This window comes from Trichomycterus rosablanca, chromosome 1 (genome assembly GCF_030014385.1).
Source record: "Trichomycterus rosablanca isolate fTriRos1 chromosome 1, fTriRos1.hap1, whole genome shotgun sequence".
Classification (NCBI taxonomy): Eukaryota; Metazoa; Chordata; class Actinopteri; order Siluriformes; family Trichomycteridae; genus Trichomycterus; species Trichomycterus rosablanca.
The window spans coordinates 68362228-68384861 of record NC_085988.1 but is presented as its reverse complement, the minus strand read 5'-3'; the positions used below and the strand labels follow the sequence as shown (position 1 = coordinate 68384861).

At 40.5% G+C, this 22634-nt stretch overlaps 1 protein-coding gene across 4 annotated transcripts in view; it reads right to left on the bottom strand.

The window, feature by feature from the left end:
• The window catches only part of sox5 (SRY-box transcription factor 5), a 92589-nt gene that overhangs the window by 50328 nt on the left and 19627 nt on the right, over positions 1-22634 (bottom strand). For all 4 annotated transcript variants that reach the window (XM_062995614.1, XM_062995641.1, XM_062995623.1 and 1 more), the window contains exon 3: positions 19385-19592. In XM_062995614.1, coding sequence (XP_062851684.1) covers positions 19385-19592 — 208 coding nt within the window. The remainder of the gene's footprint in view (positions 1-19384; positions 19593-22634) is intronic.

Below are 22634 nucleotides of genomic sequence, written 5' to 3'. Positions count from 1 at the left end.
AGCTTACAACAGAGAGCTCATTGGTGCTTTACTGTGAAAAGGAAAGAGTTGGATGCCGACCTTCCGATATACACTCCTGATCAAAATCTTAAGACCAGTTAAAAAATTGCAAGAATTTGCATATTGCACTATTGGATCTTAAGAAGGTTCTAAGTAGAGCTTCACAATGCAAAAAGAAGAAATGCCAGCAAGAGACAAAAGATTTTGAGCAGGCAGTTTATTGAAAACAACAATTTAACTGAAATAGGCTGTTCATCAGCTGATCAAAAGTTTAAGACCACAGCCTTTGAAAGCCAAAATCTGCACAGAGATTTAGATTCCATGTCATTTTCTGTCAAGTATTTACACTGTCAAGACCTCCTGAAGGCAAAAGCAAAAAAGCTTACTGACTTTGAACGTGGTAGGATTGTTGAGCTGCATAAGCAAGGCCTCTCACAACGTGCCATCGCTGCTGAGGTTGGACGCAGTGAAACAGTCATTTTGCATTTATTAAAAGATCCTAAGTGTTATGGAACAAAAAAGTCAAGTGGTAGACCCAAACAAATTTCACCGGCGCTGAGCTGCAGGATCCGATTGGCTGTCCGTCAAGAGCACCAAACATGGGACACGTGGTGGAAGAAAGTTTTATTCTCTGACGAGAACAAATTTTACCTTGACGGTCCTGATGGCTTCCAACGTTACTGGCATGACAAGGAGATCCCACCTGAGATGTTTTCTACGCGGCACAGTGGGGGGGCACCATCATGATTTGGGGTGCTTTTTCCTTCAATGGAACAATGGAGCTTCAGGTTGTGCAGGGGCGTCACACAGCAGCTGGCTATGTGGAGATGTTGCAGCGGGCATCCATCATGACTTGAGGGCCCTCGTCTGTGTGGTAATGACTGGGTTTTTCACCAGGACAACGCTGCAGTTTACAATGCCCACCTGACAAAGGACTTCTTCCAGGAGAATAACGTCACTCTTTTGGACCATCCTGCGTGTTCCCCTGATCTAAATGCGATTAAGAACATTTGGGGATGGATGGCAAGGAAAGTTTACAAAAATGGACATCAGTTCCAGAAAGTGGATGCCCTTTGTGAAGCCATCTTCAACACTTGGAGCAACGTTCCCACAGCATCCTGGAAACACTTGCATCAAGCATGCCTAAACGATTGTTTGAAGTGATCAACAAGAATGGTGGAGCTACTCATTACTGAGTCCTTTTTTTGACACTTTGATTTCTGATTTTTCCAATGCCAGGGTCCTTTCAGTGTGGAGTCTATATGTTCTTGTGTCTGTGTGTGTGTGTGTGAATGTGTGTGTGTTTCTCTGCCCTGTAATGGACTAGCGACCTGTCTGGGGTGTTTTCTGCATGTCACTTAATTAATCAGACCCACTGCAACCCTGACCAAAATAAAGCGGCAGTAAAACATACAATAAATGAATAAATGTTTTAGATTAAAAAAAGAACAGGTTGTCAGTTGATAATGCTATAAAACAGCCCTGCGAATGCTGAAAGGTAGCTAAGTGATGAGACAAGGTCATGTAGAGTGCTGAAGGAGAAGCTGGTCCCTTTGTCTTCCTTGAAGTCTCTATTGCTCTATTGCATGTTTGGCTTTGCTAATGTGTTGAGAATTTTAGTATTTATTGATGTGCAAATACACATATAAAAATCACAATAATTCAGTGATGATTCAATGTGATATTAATATTTTAATACCTTGTATGCCTGTCCTTTGTCTTAATAATTCAACAAACCTCTTAAGCTTTGGTATACTCTCACTTGTAACCCCAGTTGTTCAGCCATATTTATTTCAAAAACAATTGAACAGAAATTGCAGTTTATTTGTGAAATGTTTAGTAATTCTGCTAGTTTTTTTTTCTTTTTCAAATTTGGTCTGGAGACCAACAACATTATGATCAAACTTCCTCTACAGATTGATCAAATGTGTCTTATGTTTTTGATTGATGTCTTATTGTCTACACCCACATCTTAATTGAGATTCCCCTTTAGTAGGTTAGATGTAAAATAAATATACTTTTAATTTTTTCCAATTCAAACATGACAGCAGATGCAAACTTTTGCACTTTGTGTCTGTAGAGAATCCAGGAGGCATTTTTTTCTCTCAGTCTCACCAGTCACACTTATGCTGTCCTGTTCTGATAGCCACTACTATTCAGCAAGACAAGTCAATCTGACAATAACAGGTGAATTATAGGGCATTATGGGGATTCATTAGCTCCAGCAGCTGGCTAGAGGTTGAGCCAAAATGGCCCGCCACCTGGCTGAAGAGGTTTCTTTTCCACCCCGGTTTGCCAAAATGCTGGCAGTCTCATGTCTGTCCCGGCTCCAAAACTTCATAAACAATTTCATCACACAAACTTTCTGCACCCCACCCCATCCAACAACACACACAGACTTTCCTCTTCCAGTCACAACTGAAGCTCTATTTTTGCCTTCACTCTCTGACTCAGTGCAGAACGCACAGCTACAGTTTTCCTAGTATGTCGTTTTTTTTTAAAAATCGAAAAAAAAAATCAGGGTTGTGATTGACACTAAATAAACATGGTTTATAATTAGTTTACATTATAATGATAAAATATATGAAGTGTATTACTGGGTTAAGTGCATGCTAACAGGAAAAAGTTAAAAAAAAAAAAAAAAAAGAAAAAAAAAAAAAAGAAAGAGGTCAGAGAAAAAAGAAGGAAAGAAAGAAAATGATGAAGGAAGAATGAAATAGACCCTCAGAAAACAACAAAAGGCCTAGTGTACTGACGCCAGTTCCAGGCGGGCAGGGAAAGCTCAGAGGAAAGACCCTGGCTCGGCACAGTGCCGCGGCCCCAAAACACAACAAGCTTCACATTCAGTCCTCCTGCCACCACAACTCAGCATTTAATACACAGTCATCCAAATCCTGAATACTCTCTTAATTATACAGGTTTCTTAATGGTTCCTTGTTTGAGAAAACAGCTTTCTGTGGGCCAGTGATAGCTCGGTGGTTAAGGTACTGGACTAGTAAGCAGAAGGTTCCCGGTTCAAGCCCCGCCACCACCAAGTTGCCACTGTTGGGTCCCTAAGCAAGGCCCTTAATCCTCAATTGCTCATTGTGTAAGTCGCTTTGGATAAAAGCGTCTGCTAAATGCTGAAAATGTAAATGTTAACAGGAAGAACATGTAAAAAATATAGAACCTTTATGCTGAAGGTGCTTTCACAGTAAAAAAAAAGGTTCTTTGATCTTCAATAAATGTTCACAAAGTCTAATAAACTTTTATTCTGTTGTATATGTAAAAATGCCTGCATAGCGCTAGCAATTTATAATGAATTAATATTACGTAAAGGTAGCTACCAATCCAGCTAACCATATGCACGTGATGGCTAAAATAGAAACTGATGTTAGAATACATAAGCTTAGTTGTTAACATTAAAATGTTAGGTTAAATGTTAAGTATGTACAATAACTATTAAATGACTTAATAGAGGTTCTAATATGTAGCCTGTTGTGTTGATCAGAATATATTTGTATGGTTTTTGGTTTTACTTGATTTTTGGGGTAAATACATTTATTGAGGACTAATAATTCAATTACAGGTTCTATAAACATTTGAAGTAGTTTTTGTGTAAGGTTAGATAATAAATGCATTATTTCTTTATGACACAGAAAGTTATTTTAGATCAAGTGACAACCACAATATAGAGGTGCAATAGAAAGGGGTTTTGGTAAATTAAGACCTGTTTGTTTTTACTGTTGCAGGTGCATAAACAAAATGTTTGGACTTTACTTGTTGTTTTGTCTGGTTATTCATGCATTTTCTCCTAACTTTATTTTAAGATTTTTTTGTTGTGGCTGGAGAACAAAAAAGTCTCAGTAAGGCTATAATGTAGCATGCTTGGGTGGGAGGTACAGGGTAAAGAAAGACATGGCGAACACCAGAGACAGCAGCCCAGCTGTGCTTATAGAACTTAGGGTTAAAGACACCTGCACATATAAAAGTCTCATAAAATCTGTAATTAATTACTGCCTTTGTGTCTGAAACTATGCTGCATCTGCTCACTCAGTCAAGATCAATAGCGTTAGGCTGTTAAAAGTAAGCCACCAAGTTCATGCCATTTTTGGACGTGTTGAATTAAAAGATGATCATAATCACGCTTGATCATCAATTAATGCCCGACTGCTGTGGTTGTACAGACTTAGTAGAAAATTCCTTCTAAAGGGTGTTCAACCATTCATGCCAAAGCGCTCGCTCTTGCCAGCCGTCAGGAACGAAGTGGAGACGAATTCAGGCTCTGCAGAGACGTGAAGCAAAAAGAAAAAAAAAGTGTTGAGTTCAGAGCTCTCATCAAAAGCTGCCATTCACGACCACGCAAGGTTAAAAGCTAAAAGTCCCTATTATGTGAGTTGGCAACAGATTGTGAAAACACACATATGCTGAAAATGTCTCTTTTTTCACTTTTAAAAAAGAGTAAGGGAGGTGGAGGAAGGGAGGAGGGACGCACCAGTAAAAAGGTCAGCGAGTTAAACGCTCCTTAGATCTTACCTTTGTCACCAGGGCAACAAGGACAATTTTCTAAAACATAATGAAAAGGAAAAAAAAAACATGTCTAAAAAGGAAATTGTGCTTTTATCCTGAATTGACACAAAAATGCTCTCATGAGTGAGCATACAAAAATCTAGAATCATTTTACTATAAAGAAAATAAAGCCACGTTAAGTGTACAGATGTGTAAAGCACATACAGTACTGATGACATGTGACTTCTGGTCTATACGCATCACGTGTGTGTTGAATTCAGTGTGAAATACATCAGGCCCAAAACCACCAAGAGATGCCGACTGGGTTGATCTTTTTGCCAGCAAAAATAAATGGCCACAGAATATGATTTACACCGTTTTCCTTTAATTTTTATGCAATTTTTACCTAGAATTGTGCTAGTTGTATAAATTAGCAGATCACATTCTGCCTTCGCCACTGCTGCTGACCTCCAAGCCTGACAGAGAAGACCCATGAAAAGTACACTTACTGCTTATCACCGGCAAGAGGTGAGTTCATATGGAGATCCGTATAGTGCATGGAGTCACACACTGATCTCCATTGTTCCCTGTCTCATTATGCAGGTGGGATCAATCAGCCAGCAGAGATCATAATTACATCAATTACGAGAAATCCCTCCTGCAGTCCAACACACAGACAAGCCAATCGTTGTCCATATAGGTGCCTGACCTGTCAGTAGCACAGCTGAGATTCAAACTCTAGCGTGTTTCACCACTGCGCCAGCTGAACCTTCTTCTCATTTAAAAAAAAAGCTTCCACATTGTTAGCTTCCACACAGGGGGCAGAAACCAAGTTGAAGAAATAATGTATAAGGTAAAGCAATTCATGTAATATATTTAAAACTGTATTTAATAAAATTGGTTAGGCACTTGAACAAGCACACACAAGGCAAATTTAGTGAAAACTTTTACAGTTTAATTCCCATTGAGGAGCGGGTGATATAATAAACAAGAAAAGTCACTTCTCGCACACTGAATTGTGCCCTTCACATTTCTGCATTCTTTTTCTGACAGATGGTGTTGTGGGTGCTTATGTCCAATTTGATTTGAACCAAAACGCAAGCCAAATTTATTCTGGCACATTCTGCATGCTGCCAAATTTACACTGCCAGATTGAAATAACTGTGCGCAGGGCATGACATTGTGAAGATGAACGTGAACAAAATCGTCACGACATGTGAGAAAGTACGGGAAAATAAAGAAATTCTCTGAGGACAGCCAAGACTGAGCGGCGAGAGCCGGCTGGCGTGGATGGGAAGAAAAAGAAAAGTATAGACTTTATATAGGGGAAGTGTTCTTATTTTCTCTACCACTTTCTTACACAGTTACAGATTGACAAGCTCACAGACACTCAACTCTTTTTTTCATTTAAAGTATTTAACTCAGTATCAGCTGATGCTGTATGTGACAGATACATAGCCTAAAGTTTATTTTAGACGTTGATTACCAATTACACAGCTGTACACACACGGTGAAACAAATGTTCCATGTATGAGATTACAATGCTGTATCATGATACTATGTGTTGATCTGAAGTGGGTATATAACACCACACCTGTAAGTCCATATTGTCACTATTCATTTTGCATTGATAATAAATGCTAATGCTCCCAAAGCAGTCTAGAGTTACCACACCTTATGGCAACCAAAAATGGTCTATGATTTATAAAACCTTATAATTATTATTACTTTTTAAAAATGTATTAATTATTGTCATTATTTCATTCTACCATTATTTCATTTCCACTGCTTCATTCTGGCTTGCAGTGGTTCCAGTTATAAAGTCAATGAAGGCAATGCCACAACACAACCCAGACAGAGAACCAATCCACTGCAGGCCCTTCAAACCCTGGTTCCCAGCGGTAGTGGGCTAGTGTAGATTGCCACTACTACCACTACAACTATTACTGTTATTATTAATAATAATAATAACAATATGTAATGCACAGTAATATGTGACAATAATAAATATTATATTTGCATAATTTACTACATTCCACTTTAGGTCATTAAGCCAAATCTATTTGGAGAAAAAAAATAGATAAAAATTTAAAAAATTTCAGTGCCCTTTTAAAGAAAAAAATAATAATTAGTACGTTTAAAGAAAAAAAAAAAAATTTCGGCCCAGGTCTGGATTTAACTTCTCTTTAAATGTTTGTGCATAATCACCCACTGTAGCTCTCACAATAATACAATTTGGTTTTATTACAATATCTATATTAATAAGTATCCCACTGCTACCAACCCTGTTCTGGATAAATTTTGGTAAAAAAACTTTGATAATTAATATAGTTTAATTAATAAAGCACTGTTTACTTAAATATGTAAAATACATCAAAGCTACAGGACAGTGTTTGTTTTATGTGATTAGATTATAGTTATTGTTTGTTTGTTTATTAGGATTTTAATGTCATGTTTTACACACTTTGGTTACATTCATGACAGACACACGGTAGTTACTCGTTACACAAGGTTCATCACTTCTCAAGGTTATATCAAACACAGTCATGGACAATTTTGTATCTCCAATTTGCCTCACTTGCATGTCTTCGGACTGTGGGAGGAAACCGGAGTACCCGGGGGAAACCCACGCAGACACGGGGAGAACATGCAAACCACACAGAAAGGACCTGGACCACCCCACCTGGGGATCAAACCCAGGACCTTCTTGCTGTGAGGCAACAGTGCTACCCACCTAGCCACCGTGCCGCCCTGTAAACTGTTAATAAAGTACATTAATAAAAGACCGTAATAAACATTTTGGCTTGTGAGGTGGTTTAGAATTGCTGGTGGAACTGAACTGAATTCTGTAGTTCCAATAAACCAGTGTGGGTCAACACACCCATATTAATGGAAGCTGTCAATGTATTTTCTTTTACCTTTTGTTTTGTTTTGCTGCAGGTTTTACTGGCAGCTGAGCATACTCTGTGTTTGAATTTTTAATTGTTATAAATAGATCTATTACATTATTGTTTGCAGTGAATAGCTGGAGTACATTAAGGACATGCTGTTCATGCTGTTGTCTCTGAACTTGAATAAAAAAAAAAAAAAAAATTTTAAATGAATTGTGAGGAAAAGATTAAAAGATACATTTATATTCATTTCTTTGGATTATGTGGATACTCTATAAACAGAATCCATGTTAAAAACTAGTGCTTTATACAGACTCCAGTTCTCGGGAGTGAAATTTGTCACACAGAAAGAAGCAAAGGGTTAAAAAAATGTGTCCGCCTTTCTTGTCAAAGGCATTTGGGGAGGGTAGGCCAAGACATATTTGTGCTTCCTCTATGCGCTCTATAATGGAAAATGACACTTTCAATCTGTCTCATGGCAATAACGCGGGCTGAGAGCGTCTGGAGCGAACGGCCCAGTCTGAGGAGAGCTGTCATAGCCTCGAGCTCTGCCGTCACCCGCTTTCATTACACAACTTCAGCATGACCACAAAAGAACACAATGTGTGTGAATGTGTCCGAGTGCCTGATGCATTAACTCAGCAAAACAAAAAGTAGGCTAGCTGTGTGTGGAAATACACACACTCATGTCAATCAAGAAAACGTACAGGCATAGATTACCTGCTGGCATGTGCACTAACCAAATACACACACGCCCATAAGATTCCTGATGTACACATAACACACACACACGCTCGCACACTCACATAATTGACAAGCACTCAAAAAAATTGCTAACAGACACAAAGGATGAAATGTCTGTTAACATCCCAATCAATGTCATGTTAAAGTGTAGCCTGGCTTTTGTTAAGGCTGCTCTCACACACCCACACATACACACATCCCTGACATGCAGAAGCCTTTCAGAAGCAAAATACCCCCACCAACCATGACCCTTTAGCAAGCGGCCATCTTAACTTCCTGTCACAATAGAGCGCCTGTGGCAGCCGTACACTGTTATTAGCCGTTTAATGTAACGGCTACCCTGTCTCTGGCTCCTGATGACAGCTTCACATTGTTTATCGTTTCAGAATTTGTTTATCATTCACAAACCCCTTTTGGGGTCATTTTGTGCTGTGACAGGTGAAATGACACATACAAACATGCAGATCTGACAAACAGTCAAACTGGTCAAACTTTCTAAAAGAATAAGTGCACCAAGAATGCATAAAACCTTTGATTTCTTTAAACACACACACACACACACACTTTAGACCAAGCTGCTCTCTTTGCATGCCACAAGCGTTTGAAACGCTCGTTTTTACTTAAGAATGGCTCTTATTGTCTGGCCTGTGTCGCTCCCAGATACTGCTGCCCATGTGAGAGCCATTATGTGATTGTTAACAGGGCTAAAATAGCACAGCCCTTGGCCTAGGAGTCTAGCTGGCATGACCACATCTGACCTATCATGGCCCAACCTGGCCTGAAGCAACCCAAAATCTGTCCACAGCTAGCTCACATTCCTCGACATCGAATCTGCATTTTCCTTCTTCTTTTTTTGTTTGTTTGTTTTTGTTTTGCTTTGAAAGAGGCAGAGGGGGTGTCAGCAGAGAGAAAGCATGCTTCTACAAGTTAAAGCTTTGATTGCTTGATAAGACTGGTCATGGGAATAACTATGCAGCCATTAACCTTATTGCATCGCTACTGGTTGGCCATTTGTGGAATGCAGGAAAGCAGAATGGTAGCACGAGATTCTCATACTTTCTTCCTGTTTTCTCACCAATTTTGGAACTCTGGCCTAGTGACAGAGGTTAACCCTTCAATATGGGTTAATTTAGTGCCTTCAGGAAACATTATACTCAGTTTAACAATCATTTGGCACGATTGCCTACCACATTAAGGACTGTAGCATTGCTGTTGTTTCTTATGTGTCCCAAAATTTCAAGCCATATTTTTAAACAAACATCTAATGTGGTTTTTAGATCATTAAATGGGAAGCTACTGGCTTCCAAATGTCCTCCACCTGTATTTATTTATTTAATTAGGATTTTAACGTCATGTTTTACATTCATAACAGGACAAGTAGTTACTGGTTACACAAGATTCATCAGTTCAAGTTTTAATGTCAAACACTGTCACATACAATTTTGTATCTCCAATTCACCTCACTTGAATGTCTATGGACTGTGGGAGGAAACCCACAGACACGGGAGAACATGCAAACTCCACACAGAAAGGACCTGAACCGCTCCACCTGGGAATCTTTAGCATGTTATAAAATGTATTGGAACAAGTTTGACTGGATTTAGCATTTATATTATCAGAAGGTAAAAACTGGCAAAAAAACTGTCACATAATCCAGTCAAAAATCTGTTTATAATAATATTATGTGGTGTAAATTGATTGTTTTTTTAAACAGAAACAAACCAAATATGCAAAATTATAAACGAACTAGGATAAGGTGTTGTAACCATAAAATGATTAATAACCAATGCCAAAAGCTTGATGTATCTACTGTTTTAAGTTTACTTAAACATTCACGTTAAAGTCTTCTAATGAGTACTGAATAGAAATGGAAAGAAGTCGTGTGATGGGACAGTAGCGCAGCAGGCAGACCAGCCTGAATGTATAAATATTCCAAAAATTAAAACTATGTTATGTTTATAAAGCTACGCTGCTGCTGGGTTAAGCAAATAGTTACACTAATTACAACATACGTGATATACAAAGTGACAGGACTACAACCTTGTTACTGAGAAATGTTGTTAAACTAATAACTTCACTATTCTGGCGTGTGACAACTAGGTGACATGTTTAAACACAGACAGTATCAACAGTCTGAGAGGAAAAAAAAAACTTTGCATTTTAGGCAAAGATGTATTAAAACATTATGGCATATGGGGGAACTGAAGTGTGGAGTGGGAAAAAAAGCCAGAGTGACGTGCGTGTATGTGTGAGACAGAATAGATTTATACATACAATGGGCCAAGGAACAGACGGCAAGTGTGTGTATGCGTATGTATGTGTGTGTCAGCAGTGCATCAGTAGTCTGGCGGAGAATGTCAGATCCAGCTCAAAATGACTAGCAGCTGGAGGTGACAGTTGTTTTAACAGCTGAGCTGACAGGATTAATTCAAATGCACCGAAATCAAAAAGTGAAGAACACCTGTTCTGTCTTGCAGCGGCCCCGTGCGCCCAGGCAGGGGAGGGAGAAGCAGAGGTGAGTGGGGAAAAGGAGGAGGAACAGCGAGAGGGATTCTGCAGCAAACAAGGCACTGAGAGAAAGGGAGGGAGAGGGGATGCGAGAGCTCAGGAGCTGCCTAAATCATCTCCCAACATCTGGCTAAAATAAAGCCTCTTTTCTGGGCAGGGTGGAGGGGGTCGCAACCCTCGGGGCTGGGCCAGTGGAAATGGATAGCTTTATTTTAAAGTGATGCTGTGCCTTCAGAGCCCCACTTCCTCTCGGCACAAGAATGGAGTTCCTGGGAGTTTAACACAGTAAAGAGTGTAGCAGCTCGTCCAGTCATCACGTAGGAGGCCTGCGGGGAATCTGGACCAAGATCTGGACTTAAGACATTGGCTCATGTTGACCATCAATGGCATCGCTGCCATTGGAAAAGCCTCTCAAATGTCTATGCAAGCATTTTTACAGCATACAGATACAATATTTACACTAATTTACTTCACGTAGGCAAGTATGAGGAAATCTCCTTACTGGATTCCTTTAAATTATCCTCCATTCACTCTACAAAAAGTACTGACTTGCCAATACATGTGCACACATATAAAAGCAGATTTCTGCACTATATATATAGGCAGCATAATCTAGGCATTTTTTAAAAATAAAACTGTAATATATTGTAGTATTTTCAGTTGAATTTCTTACACTAACATTCATGATATTATTATATCTTTAGATGTCTTGATGTCCTGATCCAGTTTTTCCACAATCCTGGTATCCACTACTGAATACTTGACACCTAAACAGATTGGATTTTGTATATTATACACACAGCTGCGCAGTTCCCTCTTCATGTACATTAAATTAATTACAATAACCCAAAACAGGAAGGATTTGCCTTTTATAGCTCTAGTTAATCAGATCAGAAAATATGTCTATCTGGTCTGATACTGATCCAGAATCACATGCCAGCATGATCAGACTGATTATTGGACCGTAATATTCTTAATAATCTTCTTTTACTGTAAAACAAAAATGTTGAAATTGTGGGTCATAAGCAAAGCTTTCTGAGTGATGTGCTACTGCCCATCTATACTGACAATATGTTCCAGCAATTATTAATATTGATGTATTATCTTCTGTTATTCAGCATGAACTTACACAAAAGCCTATACAAAAAAAACCCAGGGAACACGTTAATAGATTTTGTTTATTGCTAATAAGAATAAAAATGGTACAAAATGTCAGTGACAAATATCTCACAAATGAAGTATCATCAGAAAATAAATAAAATCAAGCAATATTTTCTTGTGTATGCACTTAGCCTTTAATTATTATTAGAAAAAACTTAAAGCTTCTCATTTTTTTAACATATTCCTAAAAGACGTCTACAATATATAGCCGGCTCATGAATAAAAGAAGTTTTTGCATTGAGCCGTCACAGTTCAGGAACAATTAGTGTATGTCAATGACGCCTCTGTGTAACTGTCCAAAGTCCTGAGCCACAATAGCCAGTCAGCTTTGGGCCTTCATAAAGCTTCACAATAGAGCCGTAGTCTGATTCATGAACCACCTGCTTTTGTCCCATTCTTAATATCTCACTGGGAGGTTAATAACCAAACCTTTTTCACACACGTCCACTCCCATGATCGTATACTTATACAGCCAGTCGTTTCTGCTTTTTTCTGACTAGAACTCACACGTTGGACAAAAAAAATAAGACTAAGCTTTATCATTCCAAAAGCATCATATACATACATAAGTGTGTATGCGTGCTCCACACAAAGCGCCAGGCTTTCATTTCTCCTATCCGACGAGCCCCCATTCAGCGCCTAATATCGTTCTTCCAGCGACGCGAGGGAGAAAAAGAGACCCGTCTCTATTGATTGTCTTACACAACGGCCGTGAAAGAATACAGACTGAAAAGGCAGAGCAAAACAATTCAATAAAAGTGACTTGAATGTGCCTTTCATAGGTGCGGACAATAGCTGCTCACAATGGCCCCTGGGTATTCTCATATCTTTAGCTGTCCTTCGCTCCAGCTCAAAGGAAGCTGGTCCACATCTGAGACCATCTGAGAAATATTCATATGTCTGCTCAGACTCGGAAATCAGGCCTCGCCGGCTTTCTTAATGGTGGCCGACAGCTACACGGCATGATAACACGGAACAAACAGGCCAGAGTCGCTGCCATTAGATCATGATTTTTATTGAGTTTGTTGACGAGTATGTGGGAGCTGTATCTGCTGTACGTGAACGACGTTCATTAGAGATAAGCAATATAAAAAACTTGAAACATAATGTGTACAAAAAGAGAACAGATCTCAAAACAGTTTAATTAAAATAAACTGTACAAGGTGCTCGGGTGGTCCAACATGCTAGCACAACATTACAGCGTATTCAAGCTCACACTTCAGTCCGACTAGGCCACGCAGGTTGTGATATGTGATTTAATGTGGTTTCTCTTCACTGTAAAATGCAGAGAGATTTGTCACCAAATGCTTTAAACCCTTCGTGTGGCATTTTTTGTGTGAACGTATCTTTCGAGTCGTCATGACTTTTAAGACGTCTTGTTAAACATAAAATAATTTTCCAGGGATTTTTTGTGATTTGCAATAACTGTTTGCTTTACTATTGTATTTTATAGCAGATCGATGCTGTAAAATAGCAATTAATCTGATATAATTCACCTATGCATCTGTGTTGGTAATTCTGATTTAGTCCCTTAAACGGTGTGTTTTATATCTTTCTTCTTTTGTTTTATTCAGTTTTTCTATTATTTTGTCCACCACCTCAAAGTAAAACTGCAGACTTAAACGCTGACCTGTGTTTCTCAGCTTGTCCTCCGCGAATGCTTAGACAAATAATAACTTTTGCACAACAGAAGCACTGTGTAACCTGTAAATGTCACTTTTTTTATTTTAGCAGACAAAAATCTCCACTTAAACACGCACATGCTGCGAAATCTATCGTAGCGTATCTCGCTCCTGCCTCAGCTTCTCAGTCTCACCCTTCTTTTTTCTCATGAGGAGAGGGGGAGATAATGACAAACAACGCCGCACGTAATGTTAATTTCTACAACAAACTAATTACTACCAAATGGTGGAAATTACACATGGAAGTTTTTTCCTCTCCCACGCTCAGTTGTCAACCCACCACTGCCTCCAGCCTTCAGTGCCTGTGCCACTCTGTGGGTGTGTATGTGTGTGTGTGTGTTTAAAAGAAAACGAGAGACTTTGTATTTGTAAAAGCTTGTAAATGACAATAAATGGCAGGTTTTTAGGAGAACGTTTTCATGACTGACAATCATAAGAACATTTCTGAGAACACTCCTGAGTCTTCATGAGCAGATTCGTCATATTTCTGTAGATATTGTGTGTATATATATTTGTGCATATGTGTGTGTATTGAAGTAGACGTCTGGATGTGTGTGTTAAAGCAACCCCACTTCTGTGACAGGATTAGCTGGCCCTGAGGGAGACACATTGAGAGAGTGAGACTGAAAGAATGAAAAAGACCCTGCCGGACCCTTGAAGTCTTTCTTCCTTTTCAGCTCTCTCAGTCTTTGCAGAAGAATGTATCCGCCCTTGCTATTGTGCTCCATTCAGGTCTATAGATGCATGAGGATTGCCACAGTGCTGCGTGTTCATAGGCCTCAATGTCAGAGCCTAAGTGCTGTCCTATAAAATGCCCCAGTGCCTCCAAAGCCTTCGCTCCTCTCTCTACCTCTCTCTCTCTTTCTCTCTCTCTCACACACACACACCTCTAAAGTACACACCTACAGCTGAAAACAAAAGTTTACATAAACTTGCAAGGGATGTGTTCCATGGCAGTTTATGGATTTTAATGATTTATGCAACTATATTTTACTGAGTCTGAGTCTTGAACTCAAGTGGAATTAAAGTCTTAATTAATTAATAAATGATTTAAAGGTAGACTTCAGGTACTGAAGTATCCAAGTCAAGTATTTCCACACATGACTGTAAATGAGGGACATGCTAAAAATGAGAAACTATAAAACGTTTGCCTCTATATAAGAAAAGCATGCACCCAAGTTTAAATCTTGAAGCTGTGGTACCGACAGGCCGGGCACTTACACAGACATGCCTTTCACTTACAAATTCCTTTTCTCCTTAAGCAACTACAAGGATTTTTCGCATGTGTGAGAGAGTAAATAGTTGTGTCGCACTATAATGGTTTGGGGCCTTGTCTAAAGTTTTAGTCTGCTCTAAGCCCAGTGTTCTAGGTGCTGGACCCACCACAACCCTGACCAGGAATATGAGAACAGTGAAAATGATTTTTTAAATATCATTTAATGTGACTGTTAGGTGTGTGTGTGTGTATATGTGTGTGAGCAAAGTCCACTCATCAGAACAGTTTTTGGGTTTGTGTGTGTCAGGGACAGAAAGAGTGGCTCAGGGAACAAGGGCTGGCCTTGGCCATGAATCACACTCAACACAATTTCAAGAGAACCACGCGGGCATCTTTACACACACACCAACACACACACACACACACACACACATACTCCGGGGACCATGAACATCTGTGTCCCACATAACGCATTCTGCCAGGTTCAGTGAGAACTATCAAGAGTCAGAGTGTTTGCATGTGTGTGTGTGTGTGTGTGTGTGGTGTCCCCACGGCTCCCGAGCGGCAGACCCTGCAGCTTTCCTTTTCTCACCTCATGCCCTGTGCAGCCCTCCTGCTCTGGTGTTATTACTACAGCTAATGACACACAAACGCACTCCAGCACTGACCTGTCTGCACTGTCCTATCACATCCACAACCCACTGCCCCCCCCCCCCCCCCCCCCCCCCCCCCCACACACACACACACACACGCACGCACTGTAAGAGCAGAAAGAAGGAAAGAGGATGCTGGGGTGGGAAACACTTAGAAATACAAGAGGAAGAAATAGCCCTGAGACGTCCTAGTGACAAATTTACATTTCACTCAGCATCCAACAAGATTTTCAGAAGTGGCACACTCAGGGAAAGAGTGTGTGTGTGTGTGTGTGTGTGTGTGTGTGTGTGAGTGAGAGAGAGAGAGAGAGAGAGAGAGAGAGAGAGAGAGAGAGAGGCAGTAACAGGTGGTTATTACAGTGAATTGAGGATGACTAGAGAACTCTGCATCATCAGAGCTGCTCGATAAGCCGCACAGTGAAAGTTTAGTGATAAAGAGGCAACATGAGCAAAAATGTATGACTTAGTAACCAAGTGTTCGTCTGGACTGTAGAGCTGAGTCGATATAATGATATATATTAGAGTGTTTTAGTGCTCAGGTGGCACAGCGGTAAATCATGCTAGAACATTACGATGCTCCTGGCCTGTCAGGTGTCTACACAGACATGACTGGGTATGTCTGAGAGAGGTGGATGGCTGAACAGCCTAGCCATTGGGAGGTGCACTTGTCAGTATGGTCAGTGCCTGCCCCAAGCCCAGATGAAAGAAGGAGAGGTGCGTCAGTAAGGGCATCCGGCCAAAACTGTGCCAAGTCTGGTTTGTAGACTAGTGGTGACCTCTAAATAAAAAAAATCCACAATTCTAAACCATACACTTGTCAAAGTATAACACGACCAAACTCCTGCATCGTCACAGTGGGTCCAGCAAAAGGCAGGAATCCATCACATGGCATTACCCAATTAATCCTAGACTTGCACCCAGTGTTTCCAAGTAGTGCTGGACACAAAATGAATGAAAGTCTGAATAAATATTTTACTTTGGTTGTTGTTCATACTTTCTTTTGAGTTATATGCCAGATATATTAAATCTGGAAAGAATTATGAGTGTTGTGCTGCTGTTTAGTTTTCCAGGTACACATTCTTGTGTTCATTGCCCAGACAATTTCTCTATTTCCAAGCACACTAGAGGCAGCAGAGGTGGCCAGAAAAAAAATGAAACATGATGGGTACATGGTAGCTAGAGGTCTGACTTCTGCTTAGGAAGCAAGTGTCTCTTTTTGGCTCTCTCTGGGTCTCCTGACCCATTTTCCAGCTTCTGTGTCCTCTTTCTAATGTGCTGCCACGTTTTCCCTGTACCTAATACATGAACGTCTCCTCCGGTGTGTGTGTGTGGTGAGCGGCTGATCCGACTGGAAGCAGTGTGTGAAAAAGCGGGGGAGGAAGGAGAGCGGGAGAGAGAGAGAGAGAGAGAGGTAATAATAAGACCCTTTCATAATGATTAAAGCCTTCATTAATTTTTCATCACAACCTGCCGTTTGTGGCTAATGGCCTTTGTGTGCTACACAAGCAAACAATAGCTAGCTGCGCAAGAAAGGGATTTTTATCAGACTATGAGAGGCCCAGCTCAATGCTGCACTGCCACCCCCCACAGCCGCCTCTCTTATTCTGGTTCTCCCCTTTCTCTTCGTTCTCTCATTTCTATCTTTTCTTCTCGCCTCACTGTTTCTTTCTGTCCGCTGCTCTGAAGGTCTTTGTTTGTACAGAGCATAGGGATAATGTGCTACTGTAGCGCTTGCTAATGGACTCTCTCTAGTTAGCTCTCATCCCTGTCCTCCACTTGTAGACACTTTTCACACTTCCTACAGCCATGTTAACGACATAAAGTTACAGCGTCTGCTCTAAAAGTGATGCGCTGACTGATTAACCAGATTAAGTAAGTTGTGTTAATAATCACCTAAAAGTTTGTTAGCACGCTCAATATATATTTTTTAAATCTATCTAGTTATAGATTCCTCGTAGATTGGTTAGAAGCTGGTCCAGTTTACTCCTTCTATTCTGTAAGAGTGAGCTAAAAAGACCTACCTCTGTAACCACACTTGTAAAGTTTTATCAAGAGCAGACTGCCACAGCAAAAAAAAAAACCTGGTGTCTGAATTGAGGGGTTTCATAGCCTTCAGAATGGTGGAACCCGAAAAAAGTGTTAAAGTGCTAAATCTTTTGGAAATTAAGGGCTCAAGCCCAGGCGAGGCCACAAGCCATGCTTGGCTGTAAGCCAGGAGCTGATTGGCCATGCTTTCTGGTATAAAGGGATGGGATGTCTGTCTCCACTATCACAACCATGTGATGCTAATCAAGCTCAGGTGTCTGTGTGCTCATGTGTATGAATGAGGGCAGTTAGCTTTCTCATTTAAGTGTGTTGCTGGGCCAAATACTGTTCCATGTACCACAGCTTGTAAAGAGGCAGAGGAAGCATGTGCTAGCCCAGAGCCCTTCTGATTTGTGGCTGTCAGGTAATGGAATAGCAGCTAACCTAGCCTTTAAGAGTGCATGTATCAGTGCCGGTCCGATTCCGGATAAATAGGGAGGGTTTTGTCAGGAAGGGCATCCAGCATAAAAACTGTACCAAAACAAATTTGCAGATCAGAAGTAAGAGTTACATAGTGGATTGGTCAAGGCCCCAGGTAACAACAGCTGCCACTAATGCAGTAATGCTACTGTTGGGCCAAGAAAGGAGGAGAAGACGGGAAGTAATGTTCTGATGCAGAGAAAGAGAGGACATGCAGGTGGTTAGGGTGACTGAGGAGGATGTTCAGGACAGGGCACGATGGGTGGAGGAAGGAGGGGATATTAGGTAAGTAAATAAGTTTGTTTGTTTCAATGATAAGAACAGGAAAAAAGGTGCTCGGGTGGCGCAGCAGTCTGATGCAGTCAACAAAGGTTGGATGGTGGTATCTTCCTGCTGCCGCTACAAGTGTGTGTGTGTGTGTGAGTGTGTGTGTGGCCGTATGGAGCTTAGCATGGCTTTACGTATGTAATATGGAGCTGTGTGGGAACCCAACACTGGAGAGTGATAGAAAGTGTCTACAGATTGAACACGTGTCAAAAAAGGCATGAGGTGATCCGGCTCCCTTGATCAGACTGGGGGTGTGCAACAGCAGCAAATTCACAACAAGGAATTAAAAATAACTAAATTGACTTAAGGAAGAAATTCAGAAAAAAGAGGGAAATAGGAAAAAAATAATAAGGTGAGGACTAGAAGATCTGCTTCTTTTAATCAGTACTGTATCAATAATAGAACGGTTTTATTGTAGTTGCGCTACTTTCAGCTTTTTTTTATAAGCTTATAAGCTTGTCCTTTATTTGACATTTATACGATTTTTAGGGAGACCAATGAAGCCAGGCAAAAATATACAAATGAAGTTGATGTCAGAAGCTAGATGAAGGGCTGCTTTGATAGGTTAACAATAGAGAAACAGGCCAATATGAAAAGCAATAGGTGGGAAAATGCAAACCACAAAGGTTTACATGTGCACACATATAAGATTACTTCCACAGGATCAGTGTTATATGTAAATGAGAGAAATATATTCAGTGAACTCACATGTCTCTGTACCTGCACTGCCACTGCACTGTCCTGCACTACACCAGTGCCTAATTATTATAGCACACACACCCGTCAGTGTTATACAGTACAGCGGCTCTGAACCCAGAGCAATCGATGCATGATAAACATGCAAAGTGTGTTAAACAATAGCTCTAAACACCTGATACTATTATTACTCAAACAAAAACCTGGCACTGTTAGCAACACAGATTATTACTGACATTTGGTAGTCAGGGATGAGGAAGTTTCACGTAAAGAAAAGAGAAAGAAAGAAAAGGAGGAGAGGGAGAGCTGCCCATGCCCTTTCGGTCAGCCTCCTTGTTACAGTGTATTTGACTAATTAAACACACACACAATACAGAGAGAGAGAGAGAGAGAGAGAGTTCTGCAGCCTTGATGCTGACCTCAAGCTAACAGCCAGTCAGACATGACAGTTGTCAGATGGCCTTTGTCTTGGTGACATTAAGTACATGTGTTTGTGAGAGGAACTGCACTCACCCTCAGGTTCACTCTTAATCAGCTCCTCCATCTTACGCTGTTTCAGTGTGTCCACCACGTCTGCCAGGCTGCCTTTGCGCCTCTCCGGCGTGCCCAAAGCCATGGCCAAGCCCAAACCCTCGTCCTGCTGCAGCTGTTTACTGGGTGAGGTAGAAGAGTTGTGCTGGGTGTAAGGACTCAGGGCCAGACCTTTACTGCTTTCATGATCCTGAGTGAGACACACAGGTACCAAAAAATTACACACAACCTTTCACCATTTCATTATTCACAACCTTTTATAATTACAGGTAAAGGGATCTCATAAAAATGTCATGTTCTGTTAGATAACGTATAGACCTGGGGTTGATTATTTAGATTTTGATGAAATGGATAAAGAACTTGCTTTGGGATGCTTATTATGCTTCTGTATAGCAGTAGTCATGCTCTTAATACAGAAATACCATTGCACGCTTCCTGGATGGGAGGTTTCAGTTCTGTCTGAATCTAGCTAAAAGTATGTGGACAGCTGACCTGTTGTATATCCCATTGCATAACCAAGGGCAGTAACATGAAGTTGGCATCCCTGACATCGAAAAGGTTTGGAGTGTGACTATGGGAATTTAGAGTTTAAAGTACATGATGTTATATTAAAACAACAAGAACAATGTAGGCTAAAAGATCAAACAGATGCATCAAGAGGTCTGCATGAGCACACACACACACACACACAGTTGGTACCTGGCTTTGACCCAGCTTACCGGAAATCTGTTGTGAGGTTTAATAACAGAAGGACTCAGGTATTTGCGTGTAGGGTCAATAGTCCATATCCAATAAGCAGAGTTAATCTTTGGCTAATCAGCTTCTATTATCTTGCACATGATGATGGACAGTGGCTTTAGCAAAGTAGACAATAGATTAATCCCAGCTGAACTTAAACCTCCTTGTTAGGAGTAAATAACAGATGACAAACTACGACTAAACCACTACTACTACTATTAATAATATGTAAGTTTTGAAGTTTTAACTGCATACATGGCTTCCTACTTTCTCCCAGAAACATACCCATAGATAAACTGACAAAAATCCTCCTAGGTGTGAGTGGGTAAAAGTTAGCGTCTCTGCTCAAGTCACTGTCTCTGGAAACTTTTTTTGTTCTCACCATATCTATCTGAGGATCGTCTGGGTACCTCAGCCTTCTCTCAACTTCTCAAAACACGCAGAAGTGGGACTGGCTATTTAAAATTGCCCCTAGGTGTAGGTGAGTGTTATGACAGGTTTCTGACAGGTATTTTAGTATTCCTGGTCCCACTGTGACCCTGATCAGAATGCAGCAGTTATTTCAAATAAATTGATAATCGAGAAAAACAACAGTAGAGGGTATTTGGCTGTTATGTAAGCTGGTTTGTACGACCCAGTCTTTTATTAATATAGTGTGCATGGTCTATAATGATTAACTAAAGGCCGTGAACTGGAGCCAGTGGTGCAGTTTGGTTGCACAACTTCGACCTAAAAGATTCCTGCTGCACTTTAAATTATCAGTACATAATATCCACAATAATGCTTTGCATTAAAATAATTAATGACTTATGCTGTAATTAAGCTAATTAAAAAGCTAAGAATGACATACCTTCAATGACAACCATGAGAAAACAGAATTATTTTACACGTTAATGTGATTATCTTATTTGGGTTATTCCAGAACAGTACTCATCTGTACACAAACTCACAGCTTTTACAGGGCTCTATGTTCATTTCATTTTATTGTCAAGTTTTTATCCTGGTCAGGGTTACGGTTGGTCCTGTTTCCCTGGAATCACTGGGCAAATATAGCAACACACCCGGAAAGGAGGCCAATCCATCACATTGGGTGGGTCTGTATGTGGAAGTGTAATCATGTCTGGATTCGAACCCTGAATCCCTGGATATTCAAAGATCTGATTATATTTTTAGGCTTCTTTTGTATAATTTAATTCTGATATCTTTTTAAATAACACATACAGCTTATTCCCACTGTATATTTGGGTATCAGCAAAGTCAATAATTCATTCCACTGGATTCTCAGTAGTGGGAATAAATTAGAGCCTCTGTGGTAAAGGGAGGTCAGATTCACGTGTTTGAACCCCAGCCATAAATCAATTCCACCAGACGCTTAACTGAGTGTTATATGAGCTTGTGAACTATATCAAAAATGGTTGTAATTCAGGAAGCGATTAATGCCGCGATCTGCAGTGCAAAAGCTATTCCCCACGAGCCTCTGTTGTAATGGTTGTCAAATATGAGAGCTTACATTTCCGATCTTTAACCTCATCATCTTCGGACGTGCCTGTCAAAAGCTCACACATCTCCTCTACCCTCCCAACATGGCTCAGACAGAGGGTGGCAGCTCGATTCGCACACACTCGCATCTGATCCCTCCATCCCGGATACTTCAGTTAGGCTGTTTAAACAGGGATTAAGAGAATTCTTGACATCGAGTCTGATGACCATAAAGAGAGACGGATCTTAGAGTTTAGGGAGGAGGGGGTGTCTTGTGAGTTGGGGAGGAGGAGGAGGGAGTTGAGACCGATGCCGAGACTCTGCCTACATTTAGTGTCACACATCTTACACATCCGGTCACACCTGTCACATTCAATCTGTCTAATCCACTGCCTGCTTAAAACCTGCAGCGTCTCTACACGTCATGAAAGCAAAACAAATAAAAACGAAGGGACCTATCCCATACTCTTAAGTCATCCAGAGTGACACTAAGACTCGGACAGATGAAGGGTCAACTCGAGCATTTAATCCCGCTCTGACTGTTCAAAGCTGACAATCAGTTTGTGACTTTAATGGCTTATGTGTGCTTCTTTCCATTTCTGTATAATCCACACTGCACACTCAAACACACCGCTCAGATTCAGGTTAAGTACCTCAACTGGGGGTAGCAAGTCTGACCCAAAAAAACACAAGACAAGACATTTTCCCCCCAATAAATCACATTTTCTAATTTACATCTCTGGCTTCATTTATTTCCGAGAGTGAATTAATCAATGGTTGCTGTGTTTTGTATGTCTATGCATATAAATGTGCGGCTGTGTGAGAACGCAACAAATTATTCACCAAATGTGTGCGAGTGGGGAGTGGGGGGGTTGTTGTATGTATGTATTTATGATGTGCCATGTGCCAGTGCAATGTGGGCGGTTCTGGTTTTAGTTGTGCAGATGTCAATTCTTGCGTGGAATGCCTGAAACAAAGTGCAAGTGTGTTTTTCCTTGCAGTCTGCCTCCTGATC